The sequence below is a fragment of the Betta splendens genome, chromosome 17 (assembly GCF_900634795.4).
Source record: "Betta splendens chromosome 17, fBetSpl5.4, whole genome shotgun sequence".
NCBI lineage: Eukaryota > Metazoa > Chordata > Actinopteri > Anabantiformes > Osphronemidae > Betta > Betta splendens.
This window is the reverse complement of record NC_040897.2, coordinates 8406714-8433612: the sequence shown is the minus strand read 5'-3', so window position 1 is coordinate 8433612 and position 26899 is coordinate 8406714. Positions and strand designations below refer to the sequence as shown.

At 44.3% G+C, this 26899-nt stretch overlaps 3 protein-coding genes across 8 annotated transcripts; 1 reads left to right on the top strand and 2 right to left on the bottom strand.

The window, feature by feature from the left end:
• The first annotated feature begins 760 nt into the window (after positions 1–760).
• Positions 761–16426, top strand: yeats2 (YEATS domain containing 2). 6 transcript variants are annotated; one of them, XM_029132486.3, is made up of 30 exons: positions 761–953; positions 1399–1504; positions 1594–1691; positions 1767–1859; positions 1944–2171; positions 2266–2384; positions 2871–3032; positions 4233–4344; positions 4662–4706; positions 4781–4940; positions 5222–5452; positions 5994–6161; positions 6981–7072; positions 7667–7840; positions 8184–8412; positions 8596–8754; positions 9052–9179; positions 9540–9683; positions 10240–10434; positions 11413–11773; positions 11864–11998; positions 12224–12349; positions 12533–12671; positions 12873–12949; positions 13067–13146; positions 13654–13858; positions 14269–14504; positions 14594–14668; positions 14833–14906; positions 15174–16426. In XM_029132486.3, the coding sequence occupies exons 2-30, from the start codon at positions 1405–1407 to the stop codon at positions 15280–15282; spliced, it is 4254 nt and encodes a 1417-aa protein (XP_028988319.1). In that variant the 5' UTR covers positions 761–953; positions 1399–1404; the 3' UTR covers positions 15283–16426. The 6 variants fall into 6 exon arrangements, with proteins under 6 accessions (XP_028988319.1, XP_040924141.1, XP_040924140.1 ...); XM_041068207.2 differs by lacking the exon at positions 761–953 and adding an exon at positions 1007–1101 and having other exon boundaries at positions 12281–12349; XM_041068206.2 differs by lacking the exon at positions 761–953 and adding an exon at positions 1007–1101 and having other exon boundaries at positions 12227–12349.
• A 102-nt stretch (positions 16427–16528) lies between these two features.
• Positions 16529–21568, bottom strand: map6d1 (MAP6 domain containing 1). Its single transcript, XM_029132780.3, has 3 exons — positions 20553–21568; positions 19874–20153; positions 16529–17122 (listed from the first exon to the last, which is right to left on the bottom strand). The coding sequence occupies exons 1-3, from the start codon at positions 21077–21079 to the stop codon at positions 17045–17047; spliced, it is 885 nt and encodes a 294-aa protein (XP_028988613.1). The 5' UTR covers positions 21080–21568; the 3' UTR covers positions 16529–17044.
• Positions 21569–23343: 1775 nt separating this feature from the next.
• Positions 23344–25954, bottom strand: LOC129603323 (verrucotoxin subunit beta-like). The gene is made up of 3 exons (XM_055503916.1): positions 25844–25954; positions 25218–25319; positions 23344–24776 (listed from the first exon to the last, which is right to left on the bottom strand). Exons 2-3 carry the CDS (start codon positions 25252–25254, stop codon positions 23344–23346), a joined length of 1470 nt encoding a protein of 489 aa, XP_055359891.1. The 5' UTR covers positions 25255–25319; positions 25844–25954.
• Between the last annotated feature and the right edge of the window lie 945 nt (positions 25955–26899).

The following is a 26899-nucleotide window of genomic DNA, read 5'->3' as shown; positions in this document are numbered from 1 at the left end:
TAAGATTATGCCTGATAACGTTTACTGTGTAAAAACATACTAACATACTGAGATGACGTTCATGACCAGTAAGTTACGCCGATACAGTCAGCAGGTACTTGGTTTCTTTTCAGGCTGCACATAATTGTCATTTCAGAAATAGAACAGATATTCCAACTTCATTCCTACTTACGGATATCCTGTTACAGTAAAGAGCACTAAATTCTTCCAAGACATGTTATTGCATCCTGTTTCCTTTTTCCAGTGAACAACCCGTACAGTAGAAGGATGAATGCCTGTGATGTAATCTGTGACAACTCAGGAGGAGGTGTTATTAGACCTCTCTGACTGAAGAATGGCAATAAATCATCTAACTTTTTATGAATCATAGTTTTATATTTCGGAAAATTATCCATCCCGTTGATTCAGTAAGAAAATGTGGATTTTGTAGATTTTGTAACGTTTTGATTTTGTCTCTTTGTAGTGAAAACCTTTTGAGGACACCTTAAGAACCAACACTGCTCATCTGCAATATCTGAGAATGTTTTATTTTCTATTTTAAATCCGAAACATTTTACAATCATTTGTCAAGTATCATAAAGCTTTACAATAATTTCCTCTACGTTTGAAAATAAAAAGTGAGACTTGTTGAACCCCTTCCCCTCTTTTTTGTTATTTTGAAAACATTTTGTATTATACCAACAATTTTAATATTATACTCGTTTTATTATTATACCTACTGGTCAGAAAGTCTTCCACGTATTCTGCAGAACAGCGACCCCTAGCGGCTGTTTGCTGTACTCAGCTAACTGTCCACAACTTAGCATTCATGGCCACCTCGAGATTTAGCTGTTAGCCATTCACCAAGCCCGAGTCTGCAGGGAAACATAGATCGCATTACGCAAAGGATATGCTCCCAGCGTGTTAGGTCTGGCATCAAACAGAAACGTTGCTCCACAGTACAGAGCACACCCGTAAGTCCGCCTTTAAACAGATAGCATCGGCTTGTACCAACGTGGGCTAACGTTAGCACAATTAGCAAACATTGGATTGGGTTGCGTTGCGGTAGCTAACGTTACTGCACTGCCGGCAAAGACAAGCATGCATTCGTCTAAAGCAAAGGTCGTGAGACACTGTGACAGAGTAACATTTGTTTTATTTAGACGAGCTTTGTTAAATTGTTATGTTTTCTTGAATAACCGGACGGTGTAACCACATGCTAAGGGGACAACTGTTTGCTGCTAGGTTAGCATAGCTAGCTAGCTACCCAGTGCTAAAATTAGCCTTGGTTACTGATTGTTGGGCAGTTTCTCGGCTAGCCGGCTAATATAATGCTAGTGCCATCACTGCTGGTTATAGATATGGTTAGCTGACATTAGCTGTATTACTTTGTACTGCTCTAATACATTTTCTTTACAGGCTGTCATGTCAGGAATTAAAAGGAAAATAGAAGACAATGATCCTGACTACGAGGACGTTTCTCTTATTCAGAACAGCAAGAGAAACAAGGCAGCTGAACATAATGGTGAGTTCATGCTCTGACCCACGAATTCAGCATGTTGTGACAGGACACAAGTAACAGCACTCAGCTGATCCATGGTCTCCTCTTAATAGCCCGAGAAGCCACTGTACAGAAGATTGAAGCCATCATCAGGAAGCAGTTTTCCTTGGAGATGAAGAACAAAGAGCATGAGATAGATGTGATAAGTCAGGTATCCATCTAATCCCAGTAGACAGGGTTCGAATTGTTCAATATATGTTGTTAATTGGGTTTCATTCTTTTGCAGCGACTTAATGATGCCAGGAGAATGATGGACAAGCTTAGGGCATGTATAGTTGCCAATTACTACGCCAACGTTGGGATAACAAAGGTCTCAGAGGTAAAGGTCCATATGTTCATACTCTGCTATCAGCTGGGTGCCGACTGGTAGCAGTAATTAACTGGACGTTTCCTCGTGCCCTAGCATTCCTCTAAGAGTGACCCTGCCGTGCTCAACCATCCTGCCATCCGTCGCTTCCTGGAGTCCCCGTCCCGTTCTTCTTCTCCTCTAAACCAGGGCTCTGAGACGCTTTCTCTGGGCCACTCAGAATCGGAGTTCCTCTCGCATCATGGAGAGGGAGCGGACAGAGATGGAACATGGAGAGAGGATATGAGCCGGCACGAGCGCAGACCCGGGCGCAATACGGGCAAAGTGAGTTCAACTGATCATATCACAATGGTATTGATTGTTAGAGCATGACTAAGCGTGTTAAAGTGATGCCACTATTTATGTTTATCTATTGTAGGATACATTTGGTGTCCCATCGTCTGTGGGAGCAGAGCAGAGGGTGACCTATCACACTACTGGAGATGAAGCCTCTAGACTCTACGTTAAGAAGACAATAGTAGTGGGGAATGTATCCAAGTATGTAACTAGAATACAAATAAGATTATTCCTCATATGAAGTCTGAGGTTTCAAGCCTCTCTTCAAATTATCAAAATGTTCATGTTATAAATGAAAAATTGTCCAATTTATTTCAGTGTGTGTTTTTTGCATGACTAGTGATTGAGCAGCTGAGCTGAGCTCCAGTCTTGATAACGTTTGGATTGATCGTTTCACAGTCTTGAGTTGATTTTCATAGCTTACTTAGCTTATTTTACTATGTTATACATACTAAGAACAAATAAATATATACAAATTACTTTAAATTGAGTAAGTGCACACTAATATATAATTTAATGTTTAGGTTTACTTGTATGTGGCGTATCCTCTATATATCCTGTGGTCGTCCCTTGCCTGCCTTTGTAGTGCTGTTTGTGTGGCATATATCTCTACTCTCCCTATTCTTAAACAACATAATGCCAATGCATTCATCCCCTGTCCTTTCTTCTTCTGTTACTGTCACTCAGGTACATTCCTCCTGACAAGCGTGAAGAAAATGACCAGTCTACCCATAAGTGGATGGTGTATGTCAGAGGTTCCAGAAGAGAACCCAGCATAGACCATTTTGTGAAGAAAGTCTGGTTCTTCTTGCATCCCAGCTACAAACCCAACGACCTTGTTGAAGTCAGGTTAGACCTTTTCTGTTTTATAATAAACTCGAGGCATACAAACTGCATGTAGCCACTCCTCAGTCTTGGGTTCATTTTTATTTCTGAACATTTGAACTTGTTTTATGTGGATTCCCTCAGGCAACATTGGCGTTGGACAGACAGGGGAGTAATTGTTCCAATAATAGTACATCATTGCGTAATGATGTTGTATTGCCAATAGACATAATGTTCTAAGCTTACGTTATTATTTACAGGTTGCCCCACAAATTGTCTAACTCACGCAAGCAAGAAAACAGTTTTAAATATTAGTCATTGGACACAGATGGATTTTAATCACTTGACATCACCAGTACAAAAACAGTTTACAGTTTAAAGCAGTTGGCAAATAATCACAAAAAAGCTATTTTGCAAACTAAGAAAAAACATAGTTGTTATGCAAATTGTATCTACACATCATTAGGTGGAGTCATCATTTAGTTCATAATGAGCCAGCCTGTGTCAGCATGACTAATAATGTGCACACAGCTTTTTGTCTTCTTCGAACGGCAGCGTCTTTAAGGCCTTGAGCGCTGAGGTGTGTATATCAGGGCTGTGCAGCTTACTCAGGAATCATCTTGAAGGACCAGAACTCCTGTAGCCTTGAATTCTGTGATTAAGATGTTTCATTGTAGTTTATTTTTCTCTAAAAGTGGCAAGGGATTCAAGTTTGCCTGTAGCATTTGAATTAAGACTCCCATCAGCTAGCTGTCCTCTACCTAAGCTTTGACCCCCCTGCTGTGTCAGCTGACAGTGCTCTCATGTTGTCATACGTAAACCTCATTCTCAGTGATCTCTGCTCAGGTCCATTGCCTTCTGCTGAGCCTCCACACAGCCTGAATGTAGATGGAGGAGAGGGATAAAACTAAGAATAAAAATCATTTCTGCATAGCGTGTAATTAGACACATCATTTGTATGCACATTAACATGGGCTGCTAGATGCATGCAGACAGATCAGAGTAGATTATGTGGGGAAGAAAACCTCAAGCCTCAAAGGATGAGATGAGAGACCTTCAAGTCATTGATTTTAGGTGATCATTAACTCACTGACTCAGAAACCAGGACGAAAGCTTAGCATTTCCTCTACAGAGTCATCGTGATGCAGCCTTTATAGATTCTTAGGCTAGATTTGTATATTAATGAGGTTGCATAACCTCATGTTTCCATGTATCTGTTCCCAGTGAGCCTCCCTTTCATTTAACACGTCGCGGCTGGGGTGAGTTTCCTGTGAGAATCCAGATCCACTTCAAAGACCCTCGCAACAAACGTATTGACATCATTCACCAACTAAAGGTCAGACCACAACATGCTTGGTTCTCCCTTTAAACTGATGAGTGTTTCCAGGCGAACCTGAACTCACGCATACTCTCATGCTTTAATTATGTTCTTTTTATGGTTACCCAAGTACTACTACTGGAACTGCTACTCTTAGTTGTTCTAAAAAGCAACAAGTGTCTCTTCTAGAGCAGAGTATCATAGCTCTTGCAGGGACACTGGAACAGGCGTGTTGTCTAGTAGATTAGAATTTATTTTATTGGAGGATTATTGAATATCTTTACTATCAGTTGTAACAGGGTCTCGTATCTGAACTCTTCTTACTTTCCCTACAGCTGGACAGAACATATACTGGGCTACAGACTCTTGGGGCAGAAACTGTAAGTTTTACACATTGACAGTGTTTTCTTCAGTCACTTGTTCTGACTCTCACAGTGAGCTGTGTATGTTCCAGGTGGTTGATGTGGAGCTGCATAGAAACTCTTTTGGACAAGACTATATTCATCAGCCTTCCTCCTCCAATGTGATGCACAGAGCAGCCAGTCCCACCTCAGGCACCTCCCAAAGTGGTCGCTGCACTTCGCCACTTTCACACGATCACAGTGTTGACAAAGGTAGACACACAGGAGCAATAAACCTTTAAAGTATGATTAGGAGAGAGTTTTTTGGATGAGGTTTAATATTTAATTGCAGTAGTTTAGAACTTCACATCACAAGACTCTGGGTTTCTTGCTTGTTTTTGGGGTGTTGCTGTCAGCCTGCCTCTAGCATGTGAAATAAATATAGAATTTCATTCAGATCAAATGTTTGATTTTGGAAGGATAGAAAGTGAGCGACTCCTTTTCTTCACTAACTCCGAATGTGCTCCTCCATGTGTTTCCTGGTTCTATCAAAGGTGAGATTGGAAAATCTGCAGGGAGCCACAGCTCAGGCCCCACTGCTGGTGAACGCACCCCGACTCGACCCAAGGCCAGTGACAGGATCACCCTGGGTTCCCATGGCAACTCGGCTTTCCAGCCTATCACATCAAGTTGTAAAATTGTCCCACAAGGGCAGTCGCCCAGTCCTGCAGAGTCTCCTGGGAAATCATTCCAACCAATCACAATGAGCTGTAAAATTGTGTCAGGTAAGTATCTCCACCCAGTGGTTATTTCAGCAGCTCTAAAGTTTTTTTTTTTCCTTTTTACTGCTAAGAATATTGTTCCTTCTCTTGCATTGGATTTTCTTTAATGCCACTGGCCAATTATTTGAAATGCATTAATTGTCAGGAATGTGCTGTACTGATAAAAATATCGGCTACAATGAGCAGGATTAGTTGCTCCTGGCACATTTCCTTTTCCCTGCAAAAATTAGATTATTTCTGCAGAATATATTTGAAAGAACAAAAGATAGATCTGTTTCTGTTGGTCTACTTCTAGATGTTTGGGTTTCTTTTGCCAAATCACTTTGCTGGCAGTTTAATTCTTGAAGTAGTATCACTGGTAACTTTAGATTTCTAAATAAATTCAGTTCAGTTAACTCCTAGTAAAGTTCATATTTGCTTTAGTTATGCAATACGTTCATATAAAATAACAATGTATTTTATTCTCCTCACTGAGGACAAAAGAATATATTTGTTGGCTGAGATGTAATTGTTCATCTAGCACCTGTCACCTTTGTCCCCACAGGGTCTCCTATTTCCACCCCAAGCCACTCCCCACTTCCACGCACGCCCACCACCTCCACGCCTGCACACAGCAAGCAGAGTTCTTCATCAGTGCTCAACAATCCTTATATCATTGTTGACAAGCCAAGCCAGGTGATCAGCATGGCTTCCTCATCTGCTGCCTCCACAGGTAACCATTTTAATATAATGTCAAAATGCTGTTTGAAATCAAAAGTGGACCTCCAACAAAAATGATCTGCAGCATCTGAACCACCCACGTAGAATATAAAAGTGGCTGTGAAGAACGTACTACAAAACAAGAGATGAACAGTAATCTCTACTGTTTGTTCTCCCTCCTGGTTTCCTCTGTCCTGGTGTCTCTCTTGTGCTCCTTTTATCCACCCATATTAAGTATGACGTGTGGTGAGCCAGCAGGACGGTTGCTCAGTGAGAGGTTACCATGGTGACTGAGCCACCATGTTTCATGGTCAGATTAAGTGGATGAAACCTAACCTTCAAATCGAGTTTTGCTTGTGTATTTCAACATGAACTAACTTAAAAATAATGTTCATTGCCAGATGAAGCGGATGTGCACCGCATTTGTGCTTGTTCTGATCAGGAAACAGAGTCATCTCGCATCACTCAGGCTGTAGTATTTACTGTACTGCACATTTACTCCCATTCGCCCACTCAGCCACTTCCACACTTCTTCCACAAATGCACAGCTCTGGAAGCAAGGTTGAAGTGCTATTAAATTATGTTTTGGATGAGGTGGATGTGGGTCTTGTAGCTCACTAATTTAAGAATACTAAAGCAATAATTATTAAGCTCTATAAATGCAGCAGCCAAAGCTCAGTTTTAACACCCACACAGAATAACCCGGACAAGAGGCTGTCACATCGCACCATTATAACCTTGATACTTATGGATGAGGCATAAACTGCAGTTAGACACCACTTGTTGTAATCTTGTGACTTATTGTGTATTCTTATGTGCAACTACTCCGCAGCGAGCCCTGCAGCCAAACCGTGTTCTGTTCAAGGGACTCGTTCTCCAGGCCCCAAAGTTCACACTGGCTCATTTCTTCCATCTGGCGTGAAGGTGAGTTTGTAATGGTGTCATCCTTTAACGTAAATTCTTTTTGAGCTAAAACATCTTTTTACTCCTTGGCCCCTCCTGCTGGGGAAGATTGTCATTCCCTATAGCGTCTGTACCTTTAACAAAGCAGAGTGGTATTAATAGTAGGCCAGGGTGCTATCTTCAGCAGATGTGACTGCCTTGGCAAGCTATTTAAATGGGGCATCACTCTGGGCATAGCAGTGGGTGTGTGGAGCTTTGCAGGGAGAATTGCATGGTTCTGTTTCACTTAGAGTATCAATACCCTGTTGGATGGAGCTCTTCACTCCCACATGCTCATCATTTCATAGCCATCCAGTTTCTTTGAACACTTCAGTTTTAGCACAGTGCTACTCTCATTTGCTTTGGATCCACAGTTTGCCCAGTTTTTGGCTGAAGGCATCTGCCAGGATAGATGTGGAATTCAAAAACATCCCCCCTAATGAATAAATAATGGTTCTGAGTATTTAACACCTGTGCTAAGCAGAAAATCTTGTCTTGTATGTCTGTCTATATCCTGTTTAAAAAGAATAATCAGGATCTGAATTCAGTGTCAAATGTAACACACTTTTTATGCAGGTTATTATTAAGCAAGAGCCAGGAGAAGTCTCAACACAGCAGCAGCAGATGGTTTCCACAGTAACCAGCCAGCAGCAACCTGCCACTACAGCACACCAGTTTGTGGCAGTGAAGGGGGGTCACATGATCTCTGTGTCAGCCCAGAAACAGGCAGCAGGCGCCACAACTAGCAAGGTCGGTTTTCTGTAAATTTAAATGAAGTGTTAGAATGGTTGAAATTTAATGGATTAAATCCAAAAGGAGCATAATGAGCCTAATGCATCTGAGAAGAGAATCCAGTTTGCTAAACAAGGACAATTCTTGCTGTAGGCACTCAGCACAGCATAAATATAAATATATATTGCAGGCCGTTCTTACTCTAAGCATTTTATATTTTCACTATAACAACATTTTACTGTGAGGCATGAAATAAGTGTCAGAAATAGCAGAACTCTTTAAAGATTTTTTACAACAATTACTAGCATATATTGTCATTGTCTTTTTCATTTCAAGCTACATTTGTCTCTCCTCATTCTAGATGTTAGGGATTCCTGTTAGCTCGACACTTCAGTCTGCAGTCAAACAGGTGGCTATTAGCAGTGGACAGATTTTGGTCGCCAAGGGCAACCCCACCGTCTCCAAGGTAGTTGGTGGGAAGCAGGTTTTGGCACAGGGAGTCGCTAAAGCCATTGTCAGTGGAACCAGTGGCATTTCTGGTCAGCAGGCTGCTACCAAAGCAGCAAGTGGTACAAGTGGCAAGAGTGGAGGTCAGAAATCACACATATATGGTGCTACAGTAATAATTAAATGAAAAAATGAATATTTTTTTATAATTATTACCATCAATTGATTTGCATGTAGAAAATCAAAACATTGAAAATGATATTTCATAAGAACAGGGTGAAGAAAGATTTGTTTGTTTGCTATGTTGTGTGCTTGTGTGTCCCCAGTGATGGCTACTCTTCAGCTGCCGGCCAATAACCTGGCCAATCTGGCTAATTTGCCCCCGGGCACCAAACTCTACCTGACTACCAACAGTAAGAATCCCTCAGGGAAAGGAAAGCTGCTTCTCATCCCTCAGGGAGCAATCCTCCGAGCTTCTAGCGCAAGTGAGACGTGTGACATGTTGTTTAAATCTTTCTGAATTACCGACGTTGGCCAATTACGCTACCAGTTAAAGACTGATACACTAGGCATGTCTGTGCACAGTCCTGTGTTTCACAGCAAAAAAAAATGCACAACCTTTTTGATTTATTGCAACTAAAAACATACTTTAAATTATAGTTGAATGAAAAATGAGCTTCATCCTCTTTGACATAACTTAAGTGAATGACTAGGATATGACTTGCAATCAGGCAGGATTGTTTATCTGATTTAAGACTGATGTGTGGCTGTCTGTAATATAGGTCAGCAGTCCCAAAGCAGCTCATCGGCAAGCGCTGGGGCCTCTCAGACCTCCTCCTCCTCCTCCTCATCTAGCAGTCTGCCTTCCAACCTCTCCTACACATCCTATATTCTTAAACAAACCCCACAGGTAGTGTATTTACTGTATAGTATTAACCATCACAGTTATGCATATTTTGGCTTGAATGTTGTTCTTTTTTATGTCTCTTGTATTTTGGTGAACAGCCTACTTTGCAAGTATTTTCTGGAAATGGTTTAAATGTTGAAAGTTTGTGCTAGACCTATAATGTTTTGCACATAATTGTCTGAATATTTTTCAAAATTACAAAAATAATCTTTGATTGTTTCACTCCTTCTTTTTAAGTGCTTATTTTCCTTTCTTGGAAGTCCTTCATTAACTGTTCTTTTCATTCAGTTAGTCAGTAAGCTGTTCACTCACTACCTTTATACTAACCAGCTGCTTTTTTATGGATGTATTTATTTTTGCCAGGGTACATTTCTTGTTGGTCAGCCAGCGCAGGGCTCAGGGAAGCAGAGTGGTTCCACCTCAACAGGTCACACAGCATCATCACCAGCACTTACCCAGCAAGCAATTAGAGTGACTGCTGGACAAAAGGCAGCCATACTGGCTCAGGTATGTGTATATAATATATATTGTGTGGCACCAATAGGCTAATGTTGTGACTCGTGTTACATTTGCATTGTCCCTCTACAAAACAAGCTGATTGATTCAGTAACGATCCAGAATAATATTCAATGCATTTTCAGATGCTTGCATTTTGGTTAATTGCTGGGCCATTCCAACTCCAACACAAAAAATGGGTGTTTGTGACTAGTTCCAGTACAGTATGTGTGAGAGTAGCTGGCTTTAACAGCAAAGGACCAGGCAACAGCTGGTGTAGGCCTGACTCACCCATATGTTGCTGAGCTAGAGGTGGAGAAGTCCCCTCATGCAGTTTAATCTGTCTCGCTTTATATAACAGAGTCATGACTGTTGTTACTCTAAGCCACAGCACATTATCCAAAAATATTCACTGCCTAGTTTCAGAGTTTGTATTGCTAAAAGCATTGTCTGTCTCATTAATACAAATACTGTATTGTGTGGATTAGTCAGAGTCTTGTATTCTTTCTGTATATTAGAACGTTATTTGACTGTTAATAGATTATTGTTTTCTTTCATTGACTGCTAGGTGGTGGGTAGCTCTCAGGGTGCACAGGTCAAGATGTCTGATGGCTCAGTTAAGACAGTAACCGCAGCATCAGGCCACTTGTCCAAGCCAGGAACGACCACATTGAGGATGACAGGTGGAGTCATCACCGCTGCTAGTTCCACCCCAGGCTCCATCAGTGCTACAGCAGCAGCAGCATCCAGCCAACAACAACAGGCGAGTGTCTGGTTCATTCTGCTTGACAGCTGTTCCATTTTCAACTCATTTCAACCAAACAGCAGTTTCTTTCTTGAAATAGTCTCTTGCTTGCAAACCATTTACTTTATTACATACCTATAACATGCATGTTGCTGATTTTGCTCTATATTTGAAGCATATTTGCACGATAAAGTATCTTGGTTGATAAATTCTTATATATTTTCTGTACTTCGGTACAAAAAGTGGTAGTGATAAAATGTTCTGCAGTAAAAACTCATCAGGAGTTTATTTTGACTGAGTGCAGTAGTGAAGTGAGTGTGTTTATCAGAGAAAGCAGAGTTTAGATGATATGTGAAGAGCCCCAAGCAGTCCATCAGCAGTGGTCAGCTGCTTCAGAGTCAGGGCCAGGCCTCATTAATTTAAAAATGGGAACACACAAAATAAAAAAAGAGTAACATGTATACATTACGTAACAAGAAGCAGAAAGTACTGTATTCATTGCTCTGGAGATGCTGAAAACACAAAAGACGGACTCATCACTGAGTTTCTGTTCTGTAAAAACTGTTCAGGACAGTTAATTGAATTACGGGGACTCTCCGTGAGAGAAATGGCCCCTTTGTCTTTGAGTATTTTATAAAACCAGTGACCTGATTCTTGCAGAGTTGCATCACAATTAGTATCAGATGTGAGCAGAACTAAATTAAGGCAGTACACTAACATTTATTTTCCAGTACTCCTTTCTTTTTATGTTAAAATAGATTTGAGATCTAAATAATTACCATGTCTTAATAATTTATTTATGTTGTCAGCTAAAATGTAGATTTACTGATGCTTTTATGAAGTAGACCATTGTGATTTGCTAGAGTTTTTATACAGAAACACTAAAGTGGCCCAGTTTGTCATCAGAACCTGAAGGACTTTAGTAATTTAACTGACACATCATTAAAAGTGTGTGCTCTGTGTTTTGATAATTGTCTTTCTGTGCATTTCATGTAGGCTGCCGAAGGTGGAAAGTCAGCCTCTCAGCACGCGCTACTGGTGGCGGCCAATCAATCAGCAGTAATCAGTGCAGCTAAGAGTGCCAGCGCTGCGAGCAGCAGTACATCAAAGGCGGCTGCAGCCACTTTGGTCAAAGGCAACTCTGCCACAATGACAAAAAGTTCCGTGGGTTCAGCGGGAGCTGCAGTAAGTGTTGCAAAAGGCGTCACCAACATGCCCGTCGTCAGCATGTCTAAGAGCGCCACGGTGGGGACGGTGGTGGGCGCCTCCAAAAGCAGTGGCACGTCGCTGACCACCGCGGCCTCTTTAGTCAGCAGCATAGCAGCGGGAGGAGGCAAGACTGGTGCCGCTCTGTCCGGTGGGTGGACAGAAAGAGCAATGATGTGATCTGAGTTTATAAGTGAAGGGACAGGTTGTTTGTGAAGCATCTCTTTTTTTTTTTCTTCAGGGATGCTAAAAATCCACTCTGGAGGTTCAAGCTCCCAGCAGACAGTCTTAACCATCCCAGCCAATCAGATAAAGCAGCTGGGGGTTGGCACTGGATCTGGAGGGCTGCAGACCATATTCATGCCTGTTGGGAAAGGTAATTGCTTGCTTTTTTTGCAGAAGCGTTGACTTGATGAAACTGTGACACATGAAATTGCAGTAACCAGCAGCTGATCACATGCCTACATCGAGTTAGAAAATCAAACACACTATAGATTCCCTGTGAGGCGCATCTTCCTTCCCTCTCATTTTTCATCTGTAAAGCATTTCGACCTAATGGGCCATTGATCCATCCTGGGTGTGTGCTTTCCTCTGTGTACAGTAGTGTCTAAAGGCTCAGTCTCCACTTCTGCTTCCTCTTCTGCCACACCTGGAGCAGCTGGAGCTGGAGCCTCCCCAAGTCCTACCAGCCAGACCCCCCCCTCCCTTGCTCTGCCTCTGGCACAAGGTGAGAGGAGCCCATCCCCCCTCCACTCACCCTCCTCTCATCTCTCATTGTAATGTCAGTCTCCGTTTCTATGCTGTCAAAGTCGAGGTTGAGAATCACTTGACATTTTTCAAGTGGTTCGTGTCAGACCAGCAGTGTAGCTTTAATTAAATTTAACTCGCACATCTTTTCCTTCCACCACAGTGAAGACGGAGCCGGGTGCTGGCACAGCTGTTACAGCTGGTCCATCAAACCCGGTGACTGCTCCTGGTCACGTAGCCTCTGCTGCTATGACTGTGAAGCAAGAACAAGGGGCAGATAGTACTGCACACGACCTCATCAAGTAAGTCTTGAGAGCATTTTTTGCCAATTTACAGAATCATCAGATGGATTTCACTACTAAAGTGTCTACTCTCAATCCTAATTACTTCATAGAAACTTAATTTATATTCCAGTAAATACGAAAGCTTTAATAAATTAAGCACTCTATTCCTGTGAATACTTCTGGTAGTATTTCTAATGCTTTTGATTGATTTCTCCTCAGCACTGAGCACATAGAGACCATGATGCAGCTGTTGACAGCTGTGGTGAAGAAATTTCCTCTGATTGTTCCAGATAAGAGTAAGTGAGCTTAGATTTTGGTTGGTTTCTCCATATAAACCAGCTCCATATCTAAAAACGCACTCAAAGTCAGTTCACTTATTAATAAAGCTATTAATATTTTATTTGTTTGTTTAGCCGAGGACTCCCATCCATTCTGTGCATCTTCGATAGAACAGTATTATTCCTGGAATATTGGCAAGCGCAGAGCATCAGAGGTGAGTGTTTGTGATTGTTAACATTTTTATTAGTCTATGACCGGTTATGACTGATCTGATCTGAATACCACAATATTTTTCCTCCAGAGGTTTAGTTTAATCCTGTATTTTAGTGACAGCACCAGTTCACTACTTTAGATTTGTGGGTGAGGTCATCTGTGCTCATTTGCATAGTTTGCAGTTTTGCTGTCTGTGTAATCTGTCTTGGTGTTCAATCCGAGGCCTGACACAGCAACTTTCTGCCCACCTCATGTTTTCCTGTCTATCTGCTCATATGTGCGTGGTCTCCGCCTAATGGGTTCATCAATATTTCATATAGAGCAGAACTTTTTTTTAATGTCTATAAAGTGCTTTAAGGAATGGAAGGTAGCTTATACTGTAGTGTATGTTTTCCTGTTCATTGTATAAATAATGTTCTCTTTGACCTTCTCTACAAAGTGATGGTTTCTATCTCACAGTAAACAGGCTCGATCTGGTCTCAGACTAGTTTTTGACTTGTCTCCCTAGCTTCAGCGAGCAGTGGCAGTGAAGCGCGTTGTCCAGGACGTGTTGGACCGCTCGCCCCGACTACAAGCTCTAACTCCCCCAAAGACCAGAGAGGTGGTGCAGTGGTGCCGGCAGAGGGGCTACACGCCACCTGACCCCGAACCCCAGCGCAAGAACGATGACGAGTCCATTGAGGACATCCTCACCCAGATAGATAATGAGCCTGGTGAGCTGCTTTGCGTGATGTGATGCTGCTTTACTTGAGCTTGTTTTTGTGCTTTCACGGTTCACTTTTCTGTTTTCAGCAGCTTAGAGTGGATCAATACCCTTGAGTTCTGAGTGTGTGGGTGTAGCTCTTCTGCAGTTACCAGTTGGTACACAAACCAAATGTGTCTGCAGTCCAGTAGTATGTGAGGGCATCCTCTGTGCAGCCTCAGTGTTTGTTCACAGGGCTGCTTAGCTCAGCCTGGATCCAGACAATAGGACAATCTGTATTTTGATCCACTTCCCTTCTTGCACCGATATCTATCATTTCTAATTGTCGAATTGATTAACACAGCCCCGCATCAAGGATTGTGTAGTGAGATGCTGAAGCTTTCTGCCCACCGTTGCATTAAACGTACATGTAACTGTCAGCAGAATGCCCATCAACACTGAGTGGCTACGAGGAGCTGGTGCTGCGGCTGGAGCAGATGCAAGCGCTGCTGAAGCCCGAACCCGAGGAGGACAATGAAATAGTGGATATCGTCACCATGACTCCACCTTGTCAGAAGCTGAAGGTCAAAGAGGAGGAGCAAGAAACCGACACCGAGCCCAAATTTTTTCTGGGCCCGTGTGTGTCCGCCCAGTTTGTCAGTGAAACAGCTCAGCAGGTCAGGAGCCTCTATGGGCTTTTAGAACTTAAATATACATAAATAAAATATAACTTAAAAGATATTCTCGCCCCTTTTCTCTTTCCCAGATCGGCGTGACCTTCCAACCTGTCGAGGTGGAAAAGAACGTGTTTGCTCCAGCTGTCGAGGCTATGATCCTGAAGGTCGGTCACGTTGCAACCGCCAATAAACAAGCTTCATAATAACTTCATTTTCTTAACATGAATAATGATATACAGTTACAAGCACAGTACTTGTGCTTTGCCTTTTACTGTATGAGGGGTAGTTCTTTGTGCGTGATGATTGTGTGTCTTTGTGAACACTGCAGGCTACAGAGCAGTTTGCCAGCGACATCCTGAGAGAAGCTCTGGCTGGGGCCTACGCCAAGTCCCCTCAGAACAGGTCAGGCTCTTGAGCCTCTAACATGCAGCTGTTTCACATGTTCCATCTATGCGTTTGCAAACTATAATTTGCAACTTATTCATATTCTTGGCCAAAGTTGAATTTTTTCTCTTTACTATATAGCTTTGAACACAACCTAAGCACTTGCAGAAACCAAACAATTGCTTCTCAACTTTCATTAGTTTTCACCAGAAATGATGGCTCAGACATCAGTCTATTCTACGTCTACGTCTCAGATGCTCTAATGCGGACCCTCACCTTTTGCAGGGCTCCCAGAGAAATCACAGCCATGAATATCCACCAGGCGGTCTCCAGCATCCCCACCTGTGACTTCCTGACCAACACACACCTGGGTTACATGGCCAAGGACAGCTGAGGGTATCAAACATGACTGACTGGCTGGTAACTGACACATACTGGGATGTGATCACCCACGCTGCTGGTTCTGACTCTGATCTCTGCCTGACAGCTCCGTCTGTGAATATTCACACGTGGATGTAATCACGTCTGAGCAGTAGGAACTCATGTACTGTAACTTGATCAACGAAGGGCTCTGCTTGCTTCTCACAGCATCTGAATAAAAAATGTTTCTAATACTCGGGCTGTATTGTAACATTTGGTCCTAACATATGTGAGAAGTGCCGCTGTGGGGCTCTTGATTAGATTTTCAGAAGCTGCTGGGCTTACCTCATAACAGGGATATTTTAATGAAGTGTTTCCTGCCAGACAACCAGGCAGTCAGTGGGGGAAAGAAGCCTGAGTGTCTTATAATGCTAAGTAATGGCATCAGACAGCTGCCCCCTCCTTCATTCCTCATCCTGCTGTCACGGCCCCTGAACTCGGAACATTTTATTTTCCTATGAGGTGAAAATAACAGCAGGTTGGAGACACTAAGGACTATCTGAGTGTGTGCCTGTGAGCCACATTGATGATAATGTCTGGTGGGTACTTTTGGCAAAACAAGCATGCAAATCTTCCAAAAGTGCCATTACCATGGCAACCGATGATTCCCCTTACTGCAAGCAACCTTTCCTGTATTTCAGTGTTACCTGGCAGAGGTAGTCATGATAGCCCATGGATGTGATTTTTAAATGTTCTGTTTAACATTAATAATGTATCTATTCTATAATGTACACAGTGTATATGACCAGTATGAATTAGATGGTGTTTGAACAGCCTGTTTTTATTTTTTTATCTCATGTCGGCACCTGTGACCAGCTGTTTTCTAATAGGAGCGTGTGTGAATGTGTGTGGATAGCAGATGTTGACATCACGCGAGTTAATGAGTTTGACGGTGAGCGTTGGCGTTTTCCTTTGGCTGTGTTGGTGGTTCTGTGTAATGTGGAGCTTTGCATTACGTTAATGTGCAAATGCCTTGGACCGTGAGCGTGTGCGGCAGCGGCGAGTGCTCGTGATGTCTGTGAAACCAAATTAGTGTAGAAGATACTCAAACGTGTATTTTCATGTTTCCGTGCAAACCAAAAATATAAATATTCTTGTAATAAACAAAGAAAAGTCGAGTTGAATGACTTCTTTCAAACTGACTCGTGTAAGTTATTAGTTTGGCTAAATTTGAAATAGAATCAGGGAGTGGAGAAAAAAAAGCCAGTAGACATTTAATAGAAAGTGCTAAGAATCTAATACAGTTTATTATAATACTAACATGTATCATATGTCATACAGTGTATATATGCTTTGTTTCTAATAATACATTTACAAAATAAGAGCCTGAAACAATAATCTCCCAAAACAGTAAACTAATAGAATGATGAGGAAATAAATAACTTAATTTAAGATTCTATCAACACCAAAGGGCAACAGTACTACTGTAAGCGTACTCCTCAACATTCCTCAGTGAAGCAGACTCAACATTATGTACAATTAAAGGACGGTTCAGCAGGTGCACACGTACAAACACACAGCAGCCAGATACGTGTGCGTCTATAATTGCCAAAACAAAAAAGGCTGTTTTTCCAAACTATATTGTTGCATGCAGATTAATTTCCATATCAACAGGGGCATGGAGCGGTGTCTCATCCATCTGTGTATCATTATGCTTCATCACATTACATTCCCTTGCATAGATTCTTGTGTTGTGGAATGGACTGAGAATCCCCCTGTTGAGTCCTTGAGTCCAGTCAGATGTTGAAGACCCTCGATCCGCCCTGAAAGACAGCAGACGGGTTCGGAGGGAGCTTGGTCCTCACCAGATGTTCCTGAGACGTAACCGGGAGAGACAAGAGAGTTAGCGATACGGCGGCGGCTTTCGGGGCGACGCGGTCGCCCCCGGACGCGTGAAACCAGAGGAGACTGCTCGGGCCACGCCGTCGGAAGGCATCAGGTCTGATCCGTTTCCGCCGACGGCAGCTGTTCTCCGAGCCTGACCGGAATCCGTCTGAGCCGGAGCGAATCGGAAGGAAACGCACCACGACGCTGCTCGCGTTCTGTTCTTTCAGGCCGTCACCGGTTCTGTCATTGAAGGTGGCGGCCCCCCCCCCCCCCCCCCCCACACACACACACACACACACACTCGCTCCTCTCCTAAATTAGATTGCTGATTGCTGCCAGAGAAGACTGCAGTTCAGTGCAACATTGCACTTTAACAGATAATCCATCAAATGGCACTCCACCAACCACCCCCCCGCCCACCACGTCTCCCCACCTCACTTCCTCTATCCTATCCTATCTACTACATGCTGTATCAATTCCTCTCTCCTCACCCGTTCTTCCCCATCCTTTCCCCTGGACTTGATACAAGCCTGTCCTGCCAGTTTGGCACCGGACCCTTTGTCTGTAGTCCTGTGCAGCGTGGGAAAAGGGAAGGGGTCCAACTGAGCGGGGGGGGGGGGTGGCAGGAGAGAAAGGTTTGGTCTAGGGAGGTGCAGGAGGGAAAGTGGGAGACGACGCCAAGACAATGGGTGGAGGAATGAAAGAGGCGCAGAGACGGGTTTAGAAAGGATTCAATCGGCCTTCAGGGAGCGGCACAGTTAAAAATAAGGGATGATGTCATTGTTTCTATAGTGGATTAAGGCGAATAAATCTCAATAATTAACCCTGCTGAGTGTAGGTAGGTTGTAAGGACACGCGGGTGCTGCATTCAAAAAGCAGGAAACACAAGACAAGAGTCAACATCATTACAAAGCTGTTTTCTATTAGTTCTAGCGTGATTTACTTATTAATACATAGAGCAGCTGACATTGAGCCCCGCTGGCCCTGGTGCAGTCCCTGCAGGATCTCCACTCTAAACCTCCGTCACTGTCAAGACGCAGCACGTTGCATTGTGTTCACACGTTAAGCCCCCAGGAGATCAGTGCCTGTAAGCTGACTGCAAAACAAGCAGGTTTCCTCTGCATGTTAAACGTGTTCCCCATTCAGCGCTTCGGTCTCGCTCGTCCCCGACACACTGCGGATTAAACGGGCCGTCCTCGCAGATCCGTTGGCCGTGTGTTGCGCTTACAGGAGCGCGCGCACACGCACACACACACACACACACATTGGGCTGAGACTCTGCTGCTTCGCTCTTTTGGGCTGTATGTTGAACGTTTCCTCATCTGACAGCTCGCATGCTCTCGTTCGGGACGAGTCGAATCCGGGTCTGCGAGTTCAGTGGGTTCACAAGCACTGCTTATCAGCTGCATGTCATAAAACTGTGCACGGCTTTAATTTGCTGAGATGAATTGTACCTGTTACAGGTGGTGGGTTGAGGGGGGGGGGGGCACAGATTGATGTGAGTTACATGGCTGCTGAGCCCCTTTATCATCAGGAGCACATTGATTCCGGCAGCTAATCTGGGAGTTAACATCTTTTAACGATTAGACACAGTCTGCCTCCTTGAATCATGATGCGGCGTATTCTAGAGCGCGGCCTCGCGGACCGGCGCCACCGTGACCCACGCGCCGGATCGGGACGTGCAACGCCGGGTCGGACACCTCTGCAGGGGGCCGGTGAGTCAGCGGTGCGCGGGCAGCGAGTGGGTTCTGACCGAGGCGGATTATCTAAGACGGAGCGGAGCGGCCGCCGGGCCGCTTCCTGCAGAGCGACGGATGAAATGCCTGCATGTAACGTCAACCGGCGGCACGTCTTCCCCTCGTGTGCCGTCAACCCTGCTCCAACTGGGTCCGGTGCTATTAATAGAGCCCGTCCTGCTCTCCGCATCTCTGACTCTGACCTCCAGCAGCATAAGACGGGACTCTGAGTGACGAACCAGCCTTTGAGACATACGAACAGTTACATGCACCAGAACCCGCCTGACCCGACCCAGCGCAGCGGATGAAAGCGGGGATCCCCAAAAGGCGCCGCGTACAGCAACAGCGGACCTGAGTGGCAGCGCCTCGCCCGGCCCGGTTCGGCCTGCGCTAATCTGGAACAACCTGGCTGAACTGATGAGTTCTCGGCTCCCTGAGCAAATCCTCTCCCTCGCTGCAGTTTTTGCTCCGCATTTCAATCAGGCCGTGCATCTGTCTCCTTGTGGTTCTGTCTTTGTTTCATTAAGTTCCACGCGATGAATCTGGGGAAATTCGCAAGATTATTCCTTCCGTTCTTCACATTTGGCAACATTACTTTGCATTTAAACCTTAGACAGATTAGTTGTCTTAAATAAATTGTAACATCTGCAGTGAATCAGTGTCATTTATCTCCATGTTTGTTTTACTTTGAGTGGATCACATTAGGAAGATGTATCCATCCACCTCGTTCCCATCAGTCCTGTTCTATTCAGGTCAGAGTAATGAATGTGGCACCAGCAGAATGTTATCTAACACGGTACATGGCCTGTTTTCAACAGCTGGGTCACTTTGAGCTGCTTAGGGACAGAACGCTGCATCACTTTTCCGCGGCGGCCCAACAGCAGCCGGCCACCGGAGAGACGGGTGAGGATGACTTTCAGATTCAAACTTGCAGCTCGTTTAATGAACTCGTTGAACCAGTGCATGAAAGCACAGCGTGTGAACACCACCGCCTCCACTTACTTCCCCTTTGGGCGTTCCACCGGCTGGGAGGACCTGCTGGGGGCTCGGTGAGCTGCCGGACTGCAGGGGGGAGATGCTGGACTGGGGGGCAGTGGATGGGCTGAGGCGGTCCGTCTGGTGCAGAGCCGCGGACCTGTGGACCTCCCCGCTGTAGGCGGCCCGGTAGCTGGTCTCGCATGAGACGTGGGCGGCCTCTGTCCCGGGGCTGCAGTACTGAGCTGGAGGGGTTTTCCTTGCGCTTTTTGCAGGCCTCGCTCCCGTCCACGGCCTGTACTCTTGCCTGGGCGGAGAGAGATGCTGGTGTTGACGGAGGCTCGGTTCGGGCACAGGTATAAAGTGATGTCATAGGACAGATGTAAAGGATGATGGGACGAGAGCGCTAATCAAGAGTAGGTCTGTAAACCTGAAAGTGTGAGAACCACATCAAAAGGAAAGCTCCATAAAATCAAATATTCATACGTTGGCTTTTCCATATATAAATATGGAATGTGAGAGAGAATTATTGATGACCTCCATCCTCTGCTGGGTCGACCCTGGAAGCCAGTGGGCTATTAATAAAACGCATCTAATTAAGCGTGATGGTTCTGCATCAGCAGCAGCCGCCCGCTCTGCTCGCTGCTCGGATGCGGTGGACAGCGACAGGTGCTGAATGACGCAAGGAGGAAGAGACGTGCCCTACCTGTACGAGCTGGTCCGGCTCTCCTCCATCACCTGCTGCTCCCCCGGCCTCTGCCTCTTGGCCCGCTCCTCTCTCTCCCCGGGCTGTGCCTGGCTGCTGACCGGGCTTTCCGTCACACCGTCCGCCCTGCTGCCCCCGTTACTAATCCACGGGAAGTTCTCCTTCCTCGGAATGGGCCAGGGTTTGAAGTCCTGCTTGTACTGGGTGACACTGGGGAAGGGCACCCCCGGGGGGTGGTAGTCGTCCCGGGGCTTGTAGCCGGGATCCCTCCGTGCTCGGAAGGACCCCCGGGTCCCCGGGCCGCCGGCGGGCGCCTGGGGGGAGCCGCCGGTCCCCGGGTCCGGGGGTGAGTAGTTGCTCCCTAGCGCGCGCTCCGAGGCGGAGACCTGCTTGGTGACGGAGCGCACCTCGTGCTCGGCGATGTCCGAGTAATTCTGGATGGTGAGCGGCACCGACAGGTCCGATTTGTCGAACTGGTTCCAGAAGCGAGCCAGGCAACACACTCTGCTGATGCACGGCCAAGCCATATCCCACCAAGCGTTGGACTTGTGGAGGAGGAAAAAGAAACGGAAAAAAACAAAACAAAAAAAGAACAGAAAACGACACAAAAGCAGATCAGATGTTACATTCAGACTTTCGTCCTCCCTCCGCGTCCGGGTTCGGGAAGCTGAGAGTTTGCGGCGTCCGGGAGTCCATGTCAGCAGCAGAGGAGGGCCGGCGGAGATGAGCCGCTCCGTCGGGGACCGTCAATGGATATTCCCCTCACGTGGTCTGTGGTAGTGCCTCCACTATGCAGCGGAATCTGTGGCAAATTATCCTCCGCGTCTCTAACCGGATCCCGACCGTGTCCGCGCGTCGACGGGCCCGACGTCGGCGGCGCGTCCTCGCTTTTCTCCGCCGCTCGCGCGATTAGACGCCCGAGCGACAGACGCTCGACGGCGTCTCCACTTGCCATCGTGAAACTAATGCACCTGAACTGTGTCCAGAATGCTGAGCTCACATAATTAGGATGCAGCGTCACGCGACGGCGGCAGACCTTAGGTTCAAGACTGACGCACCTCCAGCAGCTCAGTGCGAATAATACTGTTAGTTTGTCTCACATTTGCTGGAGCGTTGCATCAACCTGATCATTTTTATTAAGGCCACGGGGTTAAGACACAAACAAATATCGATTCCCAGCAGTGAATGTAACTTTGGCAGAACTGCTGTTTTCTTTAACATGGGACTAGAACCACACTTTTACTGTCTAAATCTAAAATCTCAATGCTTCATGTATTTCACTTCTTGCCTTTTGGGCTCAAAGTGAATATTTTTAAATTTTTTAGATCCTTTTCTCCCCTGGAGGACAATATGGAGGGAGCTGAAGAGGGCAGAAACAATATTTACTTCCAGTGGGAATGACTGAAGTATTGTTGCAACACAAACAAAGAGTTTAATCCAGATGTCAGAATAATGACTCGTTAATTTTCATGGCTGCTACAATTACATTTTCCCAGATTGTTCCTTCTGCAGCGTGTGCCAGCTTTTTATCAGCGCTGACCAGACAAAGACATTCCATTAAATGGTGAATGAATATTAAAAGCTTGAGCGCATGATGCACACTAACTATAACTGTTCAACTCTAAGATAAGCTACTTTGAGCTTTTTATGTACACGCTGATTCTTAAAGTGTTGATGTGAGCCACGCAGTGAACTGCAAATGACTTTTCAACAGCTGACAATGAAATAGTCATGTTTAGACTGGGACTTGTGTATTTACCAAGCACAGGACTACATAACAGTAGGACACTGCCACCTGCAGGAAAGAATGTCACATTACCCCGGACTACGTACAGTACACGTAATGGCCCAGGTCGGTAGACCAAGTGAGGACATTAACAAAAAACACTACATGAGTAACTAAAGCTGTACAGATGCTCCACAGAGAAGCAGAACACACTAATGTTCACGTATTTCAGCAATAGCTCCTTCCTGATCCAGCTCTACAGTCTCTCAGTCAGTATTTGGCTCAGTGGAAGAAACTCCTAACTCTGAGCCAGCAGCTTAATTTACTGTGATCAACATTTGATGATTAGGATCATCTGTAATCTGTCGGATAATTTGTTGTATCTGATAAATTGTTGTAACTCATTTCAGCAGTTAGGATTTATAAATCATTAGATGAGTGTGAATGCAATTCAGATATGTAATGTACAATTCAGCAATCTGTTTGCTTTTATTTTTATTTTAATATTACATAGAGAATTTCAAGGATAAACTCCTTAAGTAGATGAAAGTCATAACTCACCAACAACCAAGTTAAACTAATCAATAATAAACAGGAGGATATACACAGTTCCGTATCAGCAACTCATGTAGCTATTACATCAAAGAATAATTCCTAAAGAGTAAAGTAGAAGACCTCAATATAAAACTACCAAACATTTAAAAATGTTAAAATTACAAATTTCAATCAACACATTTTCATACAAGTCAAACAGATGTTCGGTTGTTCAGATCAGAAGAAAACAGATTCAGTTCATTCATCAGCAGGTTCAACTATTCAAATATGGAATTCATCAAATATGTGTGCATTTAAACAGGATCAGTTTTGGTTGATGTTGTTTTGGTTGATTCTGCACTTTGGTTTGGGAAACTTCTTCAACCAGTTCTTTCTGATTTTACGACAGTTTAACAGTTTTTGATGAAAAGGTTCTTGATTATTTGACACACTGGAGGTTTTGTTCCTGGACTCAATGCTGACACTGTCAGTTATGATCTGTATCTCACTGGAATCTTATAATTGCTTCTTTCATGTGGACGGCTGTGAAACCTGTGGACGGTGAAAGAGTTTCTTTAATTCAAACATGCCTCCTGGTACTGCTTTTTCTTTTATGGCCATCAGGGACTGAACTCGATTTTTCCAGCCTGGTTTGGTCTCTGCTTCCAGCTGTTCGAGGTTTTCAGAAGTCTCTTTTATTTCCTTAAGCTTGTTTAATCCAACTTTAAAAACCTGCTTCTGTAGGTTTTCTGTTTGGACGTCAGGTCCGAGTTCAGACGGTTCCTCCCAGCTGACTGACAACTCTGGTTCAACCTGAGGTTTTCCTGGAGGACAGCAGGGTAAGGTTCTAACGGAGCCACTGACGTCATGATGTGGCCCGACCAACTCAAGGAACACTGCTCTGCATCTGAACTCATACTCTGTGTCCAGCCTCAGACCACTCACTGTCACCTCTTCAGGGTTTGACATTATCTCTCGCTGCCACTTGTCGTCTCCACAGACACGGTACTCAATACAGTAGTACATGTTGTTTGCTCTGAATCTGGGAGGAGAAACCTTCAGCGTCACACTGTTGTGGGTTACGTCACTGACTGTCACAGCTTTAGGCTTTGAAGGAGGCTCAAAGTTCTTAATGGCAGGGAACCAAAAAGAGAACCATCTCTGATAAAAGTAGATGCTGCAGCCTTTGAACATCTCATCGGTCAGACTCAGTGTCAGGAACCTCATGTTCTTCTTCTCCTTGTTGGCTTCTGCAAAGTCTCTGAACAGTCTTGCTTTGTGTCTCATTTTATCTGTTATTTTCTTATCAGCAAACCACTGATCCTTCTCCACATCATCAGAGTGTGGATGCTGAGGCTCATCTGGGTTGGTTCTGTTTAAGTAGTGAGATAAAGCTGAGAGGTACGGTTCAGAAGCTCCCAGTGAAGTGAACACAAAACACACCGCATACTCTGCATGGCGTTTTTCTATGTCCACATGATCCTCCGATGGGACAATCTTGGTGTTTATCATGTCGGTAAAAAAGTTCACAGTGTAAACTTCTCTTTCTTTCCAGCGAATCCACTTTTTCAGAACATCACTGTTAAAAGGAGATGAATGTTTCTTGTTGAGGATCTCTGCCAGTGCAGCCTCCTCTTGTCCTCCCACTCCGATCGATGGAAGCTTCTTTGCCAGAGTTTGTTGGAATTTAACATTAAACTCAGAGCACATTTCTTTAAAACGTCCAATCTTTTCGCTGATCTGTGGGAACTTTCCATCAGTTTTTATCATCAGCATGTTGCATCTCATTTCCAGCTCATTGAAGTCCTCCAGGACTTGTTGAGCTTCATTAACTAATCTAATACTTCTCTGACAGATGTGTTTAGCAGCAGCAGGTGAATATGAAATCTCCTTCTCTGCTTTGTCATTTAGTTCTAAAAGCTTTCCTTTAATTGATGCAGATAGACGCCGCTGCTGTTCTGTTCCTGTAACAGAAACACAAATCACAAAAAGACAAAAACAGCCAGTTACTAGTTATCTATAGACTGCAGGTTCTACCTGGTGTGCAACTTTGTGTCTTGTGCCCCCAATGAATATGTCGTTTTGATTGACATGACACTCACACATGACCAACCTGCTCATACCTGACTCGCTCTGATCTGATCTCTCAGCTAGTATTTGCACAGCTGTGTTGGTTGGTGTCAGACATTACAGTAAGTAAACACACAAACATCATGATGGTTTCTTTGTTTGTTGTTCACTCTGTCCCCTTAGTTCTGCACATTACTGAACGTCCACATAGGGGGCTTTGTTTTTAAATGCTTTTTAATTACAAGATAGTTTGGTTTAAAATACAAGAATTTTAAAGCCACAGTAGAATATTCCTTCATTTTTAAACTGTCAGCACTTCAGATTTGAATTCTTACCGTGGAAGCCCAATTCCATGCTCTTTGTGTCCATCATTTCTGTATCATCAGGAAGAGAGAACTCCAAGCTGTCAGAGTCTGAGTCCAAGTCGATCACTCATTCTAATGAGAAAAGGAATAATGCAGATGATTAGTTCATCGTTTAGTTTACTACTGTAGCTTTTAACTTCACATTCTTATGCTCCTCACACTGATTTTTACTTTCACTCTGTGGGTGGATGTTTGTCACTGGCAGCTTTAACACCAGTCACTAAACCAGTTTAGGAGAAACTGTGTCTAGTTCCTGGTACAAAACCAACCACATGTATGTTTTTGTTCAGATTCTGATAGTTAATGTTTTCCATTTCCTTATTTTTTGGGATCAATAATGACTAGAAAGGTATTTTTAAAAAGATCTAGTCTGTCAGAGAAATTCTGGATTCAGGTTTAAAGCAGACTTAATGTGGCCCCATTAAACAAACAGCCAGAGTTGAGTTACATGTTTGTGTTGTCCACATCCAGCTACACTAACTGTTATAACACACAGACCAACAGGAGCTGCAGCTTCACTGACTGAACCACGGTCGTGTTCTATTTCCTCATCAGCCACAAGGTAAAAGTTACAGAAAGATGATACATGCACTTACAGCAGAAAGGTCTCTGGCGCCCGGTGCTGCTTCTGAGGACTCAACTTTGTCTGATTAACGAACAGGAAGTCAGCGCAGAAATATGTTAGAAGGATGCAGCAGAAAACTAGACTGACCAGAATCAGCAGAGATCAGATGCTGGTGAAGCAGGTTTGCCTTTTACCATGTTCAAGGCTTTACTTTCACTCTTCTATTGCTGTTTCACAGTTCTGAACAGTTCATCACTGTTCAGAACTTCTTGGTGCATGATACAGTGCATTTTACTGCCTCACCTCCACCTTGACGCACATCAAGGAGGCCATTTCTTGGCGCCTGTCATGGCTGATGCTCCATCTGCTGTAACTCCACGTTTCAGTCATATTTTGTCTGTTGCATTAGACACAGCTTCAAAGATGTCGCTCTTGCGTTTTTTTGGTGTTTGGCGGCAAAATGTTAGAAAAACTAGATTATCTTGATGATGCAGCCTCAATATTCATAGTGAATGACAGGAACTCTGCTCCCTGGTGTAGTTCAGGAACAGACGACCTGCAAACCTACCTACCTCCTACCTAAGTCCTACCTGGAAATATCACACTGGTTCCATAGAGCCACATTCATCAACACAAACAAAGACCTTGTAGCTGCTTTAGGTCCGAACAGAACGCTGGATCTTCAGAGTGCAGAATATCACGAGGTCCCTGTTCTGCACGGGATGTTTTTGCCTGACATGATTGTTTTAAAAGTATTTTGTCATGACATTACTTTTAATGTAATACAGAAAGGGACCAAATCAAAGATCACTTCACAGTTGAAGTACTTTCAACCTGATCATTTTTTTATTAAGGCTACAAGGTTAGGACATACTGTACTGTAAACATCCATCCATCCATTTTCTACCGCATAATTTCTTATGTGGGTGGTGCCGGAGCCTATACCAGCAAACTATGAGCGAGAGGCAGGGTACACCCTGGACAGGTTGTCAGTCCATTGCAGGGCAACACACACAGACAGACAACCATTCACATACACACACACACACACACACACACACACACACACACACACACACACACACAC

Bases quoted from the DNA above. Each gene is read 5' to 3' on its own strand.
- yeats2 (XM_041068204.2), top strand. From the start codon at position 1,081: ATGCATTCGTCTAAAGCAAAG. The intron at 4,707-4,780 runs GTAAGTTTTACA...TGTATGTTCCAG, and splicing joins AGACTCTTGGGGCAGAAACT to GTGGTTGATGTGGAGCTGCA. The intron at 8,413-8,595 runs GTCAGAAATCAC...GTGTGTCCCCAG, and splicing joins TACAAGTGGCAAGAGTGGAG to TGATGGCTACTCTTCAGCTG.
- map6d1 (XM_029132780.3), bottom strand. From the start codon at position 21,079: ATGGCTTGGCCGTGCATCAGCAGAGTGTGTTGCCTGGCTCGCTTCTGG. The intron at 20,154-20,552 runs GTAGGGCACGTC...CTCTCCGCCCAG, and splicing joins AGCCGGACCAGCTCGTACAG to GCAAGAGTACAGGCCGTGGA. The intron at 17,123-19,873 runs GTAAGTGGAGGC...GTTACGTCTCAG, and splicing joins GTGGAACGCCCAAAGGGGAA to GAACATCTGGTGAGGACCAA.
- LOC129603323 (XM_055503916.1), bottom strand. From the start codon at position 25,254: ATGATGGACACAAAGAGCATGGAATTGGGCTTCCACG. The intron at 24,777-25,217 runs GTAAGAATTCAA...TTTCTGTTACAG, and splicing joins CATGGAATTGGGCTTCCACG to GAACAGAACAGCAGCGGCGT.